Consider the following 11,328-nt stretch of genomic DNA (forward strand, 5'->3'; position numbering starts at 1 on the left):
CAAGCATCGTAGCTAATTTACATGATATTACCGATTGTATTTATTTCACGTCAGGATGCTTCACTTCTAATTCACGAAACCGCCGTGTCGGCTAATTTTGTGAAAATGTTATCAGGCCAATTAAACATGCGCATAAGTCTGTCGTTGCTGTTGAAAAGTCGCACAGAAGCTTTGCGCCGCAAACCATAGGATCAGACCCCGTTGAACAAAGTCTCAAACGAAAAGCTCATTTCACCCAGAAGCCCAGCAACACTGAAACCACGTTTCAAGTTCATCTTTTAAACGCTATCCAGGGTTCACGTTTGACGTTGTCACCCCGCCGTGCTAAAGCTAACCCTGGGCCTGTCTAACGCTGTGCAGCAGGTGTCGGAGAGAGAGACGTTCACCCAGTCCGTAGACAGCCCCGCCACCGACCCGGCCAACAGCACCTCTCAAAACGGCCCTCTCACCAGCGGTACAGGTGAGCCTGGACCCCCCGTTAGCACCCCTGACCTTTAGCGTGCAGCATTCATTACTCAGTATTAACTAGCCATAGCGCGCACTATACCGTTCACAACTAGCACCAGCCTCACCATTAGGGTTCACTATAAGATACATAACGTCAACTATGAGCGACACGACATTAATAATCATCAATAGCAATAACTATACCTCGAAACTCGACGTCCAGGGTTAAGCCTGGTCGACTCCTTAAGATATATAGATATATAGATATATAGATATATAAGAACCAGAAAAGGTTTTATTGCCAAATACATTTTTTCACATATAATATGAGGAATTTTTCTTGGTTTTCTCTGCGCACGATATTTACAAATAATAAAGGATAAACGATAAACAATAAAGCAAGTGGTCCAATACAATAAGATATTCCAAAAATAAAAGAATATATATAAAAAATTAAAATTAAAATTAAAATGACCCTATTAAAATGACCCCCCCCCTTCCCAGTTCTGACGGACACCCAGGTGGACACCAGCCCCCAGCCCTCGGAGGAGCTGCTGTCCAGCCAGACGGACCTGCGCTCCTCCAAGTGCCCCCAGGACCGCGAGCTGCCCAGCATCCCCCCCAACACGGCCCTGGGCGAGGCACCCCCCGCCGCCGGAGAGAGCACCTACGAGGTGGGGTCCTTCAGTCGTCCCCCCCCCACCCCCCCCAGCGGGACAGGCACATGACATAGAGAGAGAGAGAGAGAGAGAGAGAGAGAGAGGAACAGGGAACTGATAATGTCAGCGAGTACCGAGCTGAGGAAGGACAGCAGGGTAGAAAGACGAGGATGGAGATAAAGAGGAGGAGGAGGAGGAGGGGGAGGAGGTGATGATAGAGAAGAGGAGTGAGAGGCAAGGCACCTGGAGACTTGGACTGTGGAGATGAGTGCCGGGAGAAGGGAGCTGGATGTATGTGGAGAGAGATGAAGGAGGCTAAGCCTTGAAGCCGTGAAGGTTATTCATTCTTAGGATGTTACTTATTCATTTAAAGGTCCCACATCACACCACCAGGGTGTGAGTGGGATTAGCCCTTACAAGCCGTTTTGAAAATCGGCCTCTTCTGACGTCACGAGTGGGCGTGTCCACCTAGACTGTGTGCTGGGATAGATCAGTGTACCAGCCTACCCCGTGGACTGTATGCAAACGTTGCTCATCTATCCCGTCACACATCTAGATGGACACCTGGTGGTATGATATGGGACCTTTTAAATGTTCTGTCCCTCAATGCATTTGGCACAGCACGCGTTAGAAACAATGACACAATGATGAAGAGTAATGTATATTTGATCTTAACAGTAGTGATAGGCCAGGGTCATTTGACCAATCCAATAATGGATTAGGAAGCAAATTGCTTATTTCGTCCTCACCCCCCTCCCTCCTCCCCCTCCCCCCCAACGCCATCCTCACCCCCCCCTCCCCCCCCCTCACCCCCCTCCCACAGGTGGTGAAGGAGATGGCGGCGGCGTCGCGCGACCTCAGCGCCGAGGACTCCCTGTACGAGACGGTGAAGGAGCTGAAGCACCGCCTGCCCGCCGCCTGCCTCCCCCCGCGGCAGTTCAGCCTCAACAACGGCTCCGCCCACGTCGCCCCCAACTGCCCGCCGCCGCCCGTCCCCAACGGCCGGCCCAGCCCCGGCCCTGGGGGCCCCGGGGGGGGCCCGGGGCCCAGCCCCTGCACCCCCGAGCGGGGGCCCCTGTGCGCCGGCGTGGAGTACGCCTCGGTGGACCTGAAGAAGAAGAGCCGGCACAGCGCCAACATGGAGGCCAAGAGGAGCTCCGGTTATAGCGGCGGTGGAGGTGGAGGTGGAGGTGGTGGTGGTGGAGGTGGTGCTGGAGGTGGAGGTACAGAGGGCAGGGAGCCGGAGGGGGGCAGGGAGCCCGAGGAGGACGTCCCCCCCCCGCTGCCTGAGAAGGTGCTGGACATCAACGACAACCAGCCGCTGGCGCTGAACGGACCGCCGCACGCCGGGCCGGGCAACGGAGAGGTACGGGGAGAACCGCCGTGTGTGTGTGCGTGTGCGTGTGTGTGTGTGTGTGTGTGTGTGTGTGTGTGTGTGTGTGTGTGTGTGTGTGTGTGTGTGCGCAGATGCGCACACACGCACGTGTCCGTGTTTGTTACTATTCGACCTTTTAAACTTTCCAACTTTCCAACTTTCCAACAAAACACAGAAATAGAATATTAACTAGAAACTGTCAAAAATCGATTTTATTTTACTCTCTGTCTCTCTCGCTCTTTCTTTCTTTCGCTCTCTCTCTCTCTCTCTCTCTCTCTCTCTCTCGCTCTCTCTCTCTCTCTCTCTGTACTACTCTCTGTGTGACCTTTCCCAGAGAGAATATATATATATATATAATATATTATATATATACACCACACACAATCTCTCTCCCTGAGAGATTGTGTGTGGTGTATATATATAATTAAACATGTATATTTCTCATACATAATTTGAGGGAAAGAAAGAATGACATATAGAAAGAGAGAGAGAGAGAGAAGGAACAGAGACTGATAATGTCAGCGAGTACCGAGCTGAAGAAGGACAGCAGGGTAGAAAGACGAGGATGGAGATAAAGAGGAGGAAGAGGAGGAGGAGGAGGAGGAGGTGATAATAGAGAAGAGGAGTGAGAGGCAAGGCACCTGGAGACTTGGACTGTGGAGATGAGTGCCGGGAGAAGGGAGCTGGATCTATGTGGAGAGAGATGAAGGAGGTGAGAAAGAGGACAATAACAAAGGCGAAGGTTGATAGAAAGGGAGGTGGGAGCAGAGGGAGGAAGGAGCAGAACCATCCATGACTCTTTGTGTGGATGTGTGAGTCAGTGGGAGAGGGAGGTGTGCACTTTCACCACTCCTTATTGTTATTCTTGGTGTGTGTGTGTGTGTGTGTGTGTGTCTGCATGTGTGCATGTGTCTGTGTCTGTGTCTGTGTGTGTGTGTGCGTGTGCAAAGGACAGCATGCTGTGAGTATTGTAGTATCTTGTCTATTAAATCTCCAGACTGTTCCCTAGTTCACCTCCACACTCCCCTCTCCTCTCACTCTCCTTTTCCTCACATCGGCTCCTCCCTCCCCTCATATCCTCTCCTTCTCTCCTCCGTCCCTCGGCCCTTGCTGCTCCTTCCCTCTCACCTTTCCGTTCTCCTCCTCCTCCCCCCCCCCCCCCCCCTCTCCAAACTCACCTCCCCATCTCTCATGTTTTCTCCTTTCTCGTCCTCATTTCCTCTCCCCTCCTCTCATCCTCTCTTCTCCTTTCTGCCATCCTTTCCTCTCCTCTCATCCTCTGTCCTCTCCTTTCTCTTCTATCCTCTCCTCTCATATTATCTCCTCCCCTCTCTCCCCTCTCTTAGCTGTCCCCCCCCCTCCCTCACCTCCTCTCTCCTGCTTGATGTTCATTTTCCTTTGTTTCATTGGCTGGCTCCAATTAGTTAATTACCACTGATGCTGCCGTTGGGCGGGACCGCACTGTCTGACTCCGGAACTATTGAACCCCAGTGCCCCAGTGTGCTGCCAGACACACACACACACACACACACACACACACACACACACACACACACACACACACACACACACACAGCGCGTTACACACAAACACATACACCCAGGCGCACATTTAGACAAACAGTGTTACACATTCATGTGTATGTACACACACACACACACACACACACACACACACACACACACTCTCACACACACAGACAGGCCCACATGCCTCGCACGTACACATTTGCATCCGATATCCGACAAATAAAAACAAATTGTGCTTGCATATATACATACGCCAGGACGAGGAATGCATAGTCAGCATTTGTTTAGCATTTTTGCCCCCCCGTTCCCCCTGCCCCCCCCCCCCCCGCATGAGACAAACACCCACACACTCACAGCCAGAATGTCATTTGCGTGCCTCCACATATTCCACCCAGCAGGGACTCCCCAGGGTTGATTTAAGGTTAACCCTATGTGTACCGGGCGTTATGTCTGCCAAGGACCACAGGCTGCCCCTCATTTGTCTTGTCAGACAGATAGAGTAATGCAAGTGTCAGGCAGGCTGCGTGTGTGTGTGTGTGTGTGTGTGTGTGTGTGTGTGTGTGTGTGTGTGTGTGTGTGTGTGTGTGTGTGTGTGTGTGTGTGTGTGTGTGTGTGTGTGTGTGTGTGTGTGTGTGAAAGAGAGAGCGAGCCAGCTGGCCCCTATCACTATGACAGTTAGTCTAGCTTGGTGATGGATGACATCAGCTAAAGAAAGACATGCACACCCCCCCACACACACACACACACACACACACACACACACACACACACACACACACACACATTTGCATACGCATGCATACATACGGACGCACTTGCATACGCACATACATTAACACATGCATACATACACACATACATATACAGTATGTATTTTAATGGGAGAGAGAGTCCCTCCATTCTCTCTCTCCCTCTCCTTCTCCCCTCTTCATCAAAAGCTCAGTTTTCACCTTTGCCCCCCCCCCCTCCGCTCACTCGCTTCCACCCAAAAAACAAACAGAACTCTTCCTAAAACAAAGATTGGACCGGAATAACTCCTCCTAAAAACTCGTGTTTTGCCATCGGTTGGCTGGCTGTCACCTGCAATGCCTCGCAGTCTCCTGACGGCAGAAGCAGGAAATGAATTTGACCTGGTCGGTGGGGCTGCTGCTGCACATTCACACGGCCAAGGCTCACCGACAGACCGGAATACTAAACCACACAGCCCCGCGGGGCTGAAGGGCTGCATGTTGCAGGCTGTTGCTGAAGGGAGGGACTGGAGTTAGAGGACGTGTGTGATTGCCTGTGTGTGTGTGGGTGTGTGTGTGTGTGTGTGTGTGTGTGTGGATTACTTTATTGACTATGTCTCTGTGTGAATATGAGGGTGTGTTTATGCGCTTTTATAAGGCACGGAAAGCCTGCGCATTTTTATGGACTTGTGTCTCGGGTATTGGCTAAAGATACGTCAACTGTCAAAGTACACGTACTCTAGTGGCCGTGCAGTGGGCTTGATGAGATTGGTGTTTTAATCATACTTGAGCGATGACTCGGGGTGGGGGGGGAGGGGGGGGGGGGCTGTGATTCTGACGATATGCGAGGATACGAACGTCTGGAGGGACGTCCCCCCGGTCTGGAACGTTCCTCGCTGGCGTTCCCGTCACCCGGCCACTGCCTCAACGTCCACCCCCCCCCGGGGGGGCAATCCGCCTGATTGGTCGGCTAATTAAGGGGCAGACGTCGAGGCGTTCACCCCGCCCTCACCCCCGCCGTCTCCGAGGGTCACGGCCGATCGATAAAAAGTAATCATGTCTCCGGACAACCGGGGACTACCAATGGCGGTCAAAGAATCGCCCGTATCGATTTGTTTAAGGCGGGGAAAACGGTGAGAACTGTTGCCGGTAGGGGCGTGCCTGCGCTGCCGCTGTGACTCATGGGAGGAGCCGGGGGGGGGGGGGGGGGCAGGGAGGCGGGGAGACGGGGGGGGGAGATGGGGGGGAGGGGGGGGGGCAGATGGTTTGATGGATGGACTCGCTAAGACAAATTTCCTGCCTTCGCCCCCTCCCCCCCCCCCTCCCCCCCCCCTCCCCCCACCTCTCCCGAGCACTGAGGCATGACAACCCGCCTACAACACGGTCTTGATGGTCGGCCGGTCATTTGTTGACCAACTGCCATTTTATTCAAGCCTTTCTCCCTCTGCTGTCTGTTCCGCGAGATCCCCTTTGATTTGAAGTGCTTCTTTTGTCTAACAAATCGCACTAAAAGGGATTCAAGATGTAAAAGAAGTATTAATAGCAATCATGCAGGGCTATTGACGTTTTTTTTTCCCCCCGTCGGGTCTCCTGGGCGGTTGGGCGATGCTGTCAGACGCGCGTGTCTTGATTGATGGCGTTGGCCGTCGATCAGTGCACGTTAGAGTTAACAGAGGCAGTGCACCAAAACATCACACACTCTGTCAGCCCCTATCGACTTTCAATCTGGGCTTTTGGTTAATGAATGAGCGATCGCAACATCAGCGTCACAACCGAGTGACACAATCACACCGGACGGGTCGGGTGTGCTGCGTCCCGTTGCGGGATCATTTGTGTCATTTGTTTGTTGTAAATTGCTTTGTTTAAACGGGTTAACCCTTTGATGTAACGCAGCCGTCAGCGATAAGAAAAATCGGTTTTCATTTGGTTATGAATTTTTTTGAGCAATAGCCTCTGAAAGCTTTTATTGCCATTGTCTTATATTCCAGGTTGACATTTTAAATGATATTGGAAATTAAACCAACTTCCTCAGAGCTATGAAGTTGCTGACTTTAATGGGACTTTTGTTACTATTATTACCTTGACTATCAACGCCCAGAGAGGAACAGCCAGCCATCTGAATATAAAACAGTTCCGTTTTACATTCAAATTGTTCTGAAAGTACTACAAGAGCACCACGATGAATCCGCAGCGCAGAACAATCTCTCCTTGAATCTGCTGATTACACCGTCAGCCTCCATGTCTCCAACTCTTTTTTTCCAGACTGTCTTTTTCATTTTCATTTCTTTTTTTCTCTTCCATTCTCTGGCTGCCACACACAAAAAAATGATCGATCCCGTTTTTCTGTTTTGTTTTTTTCCTTTCGCAGTCCTACTCGTCTCTGTCTCCCTCACCCAGCCTGGAGAACCACATTATGGCAGACAATGAGGTAGGTGTCTGCTAAACTCGACAGTTTTCTACCCCCCCCCCCTCGACTGCCTCCCCCGGTTCCTCCATGGCAGCTGATTTGCATTTCGGAAATCATCTGCCATCACAGAAAAAAGATTCTGCTCCAAAAGTGTGTGAATTGGGGGAGCAGAGTTTACTTCCTAGTCTTAACAAAAGACAGGCGGGCAAAGAATTAACACAAGAGCAATTCCACGTCGAAGAACCACAACCAGCAACAATTACGTTCGGCTTGACCGGACATTCACATTAAAAGCTAGACGCGTAATGCAGCTTGGTATGAAATAATAAAGTGTTAACATCACCGTCGTCATTTTCTATCCCAAACGACTGAAACGTGAGAACAATCAAACAAAAGCACAGACCTAAGATACCAGATACTGAAAAGCAGCCAGAACAGAACAGTTTCTAAAAGACAACAACCGGACAGGCTGGTCAAGGAAAAGCTCTAGGAATCAGACGACTAGGTGAGCAGTATTATACAGGTCCCTGACACGCCCCCCCCCCCCCCCCTCTCCTCCAGTCTGCAGTGTACTCCGTGGTGGACAAGTCCAACTGCGCTGGCGGTCCCGAGACGGAGGAGGAGGAGGAGGAGGAGGAGGAGCGGGAGCACGACTACACCAGCATCGCCGAGATGAACGGCATGGTGCCGGCGTCGTCGTCCAGCGACCTGTACGCCACCGTCAGAGACATGTACCCGCAGCCCGAGAGCCCCCGAGACGGGGCGGAGGAGGGCGGCGAGGGGGGAGAGGGAGACCCCGCCGGCGGCGGCGGCGGCGGCGGCGATGGCGGCGCCGGGTCCACGGAGCCCTGCTACGAGACCATCCGCATCCCCAAGGCCCAGGTCCCCCCCCGCCCTGAGGAGGAGGGGGAGGAGGGGGAGGCCGTGTCGCCCGTCGGGGTGACGGGGGGCCCGGACGGCGTCGCGGCCGAGCCCGACTACGAGTGCCTCGGGGAGATGGTCCTGGGCCCGGAAACCTCGCGGCTCTGACTTCCTGTCTGTGCAGGAAGCGGGCGTTTTGGGTTCCCCCCCCCCCCTGGGGGGTGGGTTATAGGTCAACATCTAGTGGGGACTTCGCCAAAAGACTGAAGAGTGTCGTCTCTCCTCTCCCGGTTTGACGTCCCCGTGTTGTTTTCATCTTTAGTTTTTCGTCGTCAGTACTTGAGTGTTTTCTTTCAACTGCTTTGGTACGCTTTAACGGATACATGTCTGGCCCTTTGGATGCTCTTATCGGTCCGGGTGAATTGGTACTTTTGACAACCTTCGACATAGTCGTGCCACAGTAATTGGGCATTCACTATATAGAGGTGGGCACTTTTTAAAATGATTTTATTCAACACATATTAACCTCTGTTGACGACACACACACACACACACATGATTAACTTAAGTCTACAAAAAGAGATCCTCGATTAAGGAGCGTTGTAGTGAAAATAGCGAGAAACACGAAGACAGACTAGAATAGTCCAAATTCTAGTGTGTCATTATTAAAAACGTATAAACATTGAAGCAGCAACTCCAATGTTAGTTCAGGCTAAGCTCTACCAGAGAACTCAGTGCCATAGCATTCCTATTATGCACTTATGAAGGATATATACTCACAGTTTGAATAGGGCAGCTGCAAATTAGTAACTCGTGTCCGTGCCGATTTTTAAGAGGAGTTTCAGTACAGATGTATTTCTATTGAGCAGTCGGGGTGCCGTGTTGCCTAGCTTTTCCTCTGTCTGAGTGACAGCTCCCACTGGTCGTGGTTTTCCCCTGGATAACAGCCACCAATTGGCTACTTGGCACGCTAACTGGGTACAGCATGCTAAGGTCTCAGCCAATCACAGCTCGGTTCTTTCTTCAGCCGTGACCAACGATGTCAGTTTAGACGGATATCCCTGGTGACTGTTGGGTGAACATTTAAAAGGGGTGCTACTGTACGAGGTGGGAAGTCTGGGGTTTTTATTTGCCGCCCAAACATGCAGCCGTGCGAGACTTTTGAAAATACTACAATGAAAACATAAAAAATCTGAGAAATGCTGAAACCTAAAATCAATGGAGCATTTGTACACATTGTATTGCTCTTGCATATCGTTTGTAGAGGTTTTTTTTTTTTCTCATGGTATATTTTTGAACAGATTCATATTTATTTTAAAGTGCTTCGTGTCATGTGATTGTTTGGTGTCCTTCTGTGGTACATCTGTGAGAGGAAGTGAATCAGTTCTAGAGTAGGAATCAGGTGACCTAAGGAAAGGTCTGTTGGCAAAGGCACTGACAGATGGCACGGTACAGATCTCGGCCACTTAAAACAAATACGGTCTGAAAGGAAACAATCTTGGTGTAACTATGGTTACATAATGTGATCTATTGTAAACATGTTTTTGTTGTTTCAAAATGTCGGGACTAGTGTCCAAAGAATAAGAAAAAAGTGAAACTGCAATCTGGTATGGATGTATACTACGCATTGTTTGATTGTTTTTACTACAGATATCTTTGGCCGTTTGCTCAGCCTCATGTAGAGACGTTCAGTATTTAATCCAATTGGCAGATCTTTTGCTTATTGGTTGACTCTAATGGTACAGCATTCGTATGGCGCTTCGTAGGGACCTCCTGTTGATAATCTACTATCATTGTTGTACAATTTGAATCTCCATTGCCTTATTAGCACTCTGAAAAAAAAGAACAGAATATCGACAGTTTGTACTGATGATATGCCATGCATTGTCATTTTCCTCGCTATGAATTTGATGTATGCTTTTACTTATATTGTACAATGTCCATAGTGGTTGAATATGATTTTATAAGTTAGCACTGATGTATGTCTGTAATGTTGTTTTAAGGGAATATACAAAAAAAAACCTGTTGTCTATTGGTTTATCTATCTATACCTCTGTATTGTACTCAAAAGTATTTTCCAATCAGTTGTTAAAACAAAAAAAAAATGGTACCTTGATTCGGTACCTGCATCGGTAACACACAGTTGACTCACGGTACTTTATTTAAAAGCTGTAGAATTTATGTCTGTGTGTTGTTTGATGTTTATTTACAAAATGGCCGCAGGCTCATTGTTGTCGCTTACAGTTGAATCCATCCGTAGCTGGAGAGAGAGGGGAGAGATGAAACTCCTTCACATCTCTCTCTCTCTCTCTCTCTCTCTCTCTCTCTCTCCACCCGTATAGGAATATGGTATTGTTGTATCAAGACTACAGTTTTGTTTTGTTCATCGGAGAGGCGCGTGCCCGTACGCGCCACATCCGCGAACTGCAATCCACGCCCTGTATGACTGCTACCGTCTTAACGACATGGAATCCGCCGTTTTTCCATGTTTTCTTTGTAAACGTCCAATGTTCCACTCTTCCATGTGTGTTACGTGTCAAAGTGAGGACCGTATCGCACACGAGCAGCACGCCATGGAGGCCTCGCTACCGTCCCCCCCCCCCCCGGTCCCTCGTAAAAAGGGAAAACACATGGCAGTTTAATACATTAGTCCTTCATCTGACGGGTGTAAAGGGCAGCTCAGTGCGTGATAACGCTCCACACAGTGCTGGATGCTTGCTATAAATCCATAGGGCAAGTGTTTTTTTAGTGCCAAATCTAACCAAGGCATCTCTCTCTGTCTCTCTCACACACACACACACACACACACACACACACACACACACACACACACACACACACACACACACACTGCTTTAAATGGTGGTGCAGACTTCAAAACAAGCTGAAGAGATGCTCCCTTGCTCTCCCCCTCCAAACACGCACACACACACACACACACACACGCAAAAGAAACCCCTTTAAGTGGAGATGCTCCCCCCCCCCCCCCCCACACACACACACACACACACACACACACACACACAGGACCAGCAACATGCTCTTAATGTTGCCCCTACTCTCTGCACCAGGCTAACCTTGTTATGACAGCTACTGGCTCTGTGTTAGCCCCGCCCCCTTCCTGCTTCCTCTATAGGCATGTATATATTCCATGGCATCAATTATTCTATTAAACATACATAACAAAGTGATCTGTGTTTTCGTGTTATGTATTATGGAAGTGGTTTGAGTGGTTTGAGTCGGGGTGGTAATAGGGTAGTAGTTTGGTCTTCAGCCTGACTGGGGGGTAAGCCCTGTGTGGCTGCGCTACACCATCACTAG

General features: G+C 50.0%; 1 protein-coding gene across 1 annotated transcript; it reads left to right on the top strand.

Moving 5' to 3' along the window:
- Nucleotides 1-330: 330 nt before the first annotated feature.
- pag1 (phosphoprotein membrane anchor with glycosphingolipid microdomains 1) lies at nucleotides 331-10,978 on the top strand (the record flags this gene model as incomplete). Its single annotated transcript, XM_084490730.1, has 5 exons — nucleotides 331-460; nucleotides 952-1,121; nucleotides 1,930-2,472; nucleotides 7,108-7,167; nucleotides 7,708-10,978. Coding segments are annotated over 5 exons (1,371 nt in total), but the record flags the coding sequence as incomplete, so codon positions are not given.
- Nucleotides 10,979-11,328: the final 350 nt, after the last annotated feature.

This window comes from Micromesistius poutassou (genome assembly GCF_964030765.1).
Source record: "Micromesistius poutassou genome assembly, contig: SCAFFOLD_1098, whole genome shotgun sequence".
Classification (NCBI taxonomy): domain Eukaryota; kingdom Metazoa; phylum Chordata; class Actinopteri; order Gadiformes; family Gadidae; genus Micromesistius; species Micromesistius poutassou.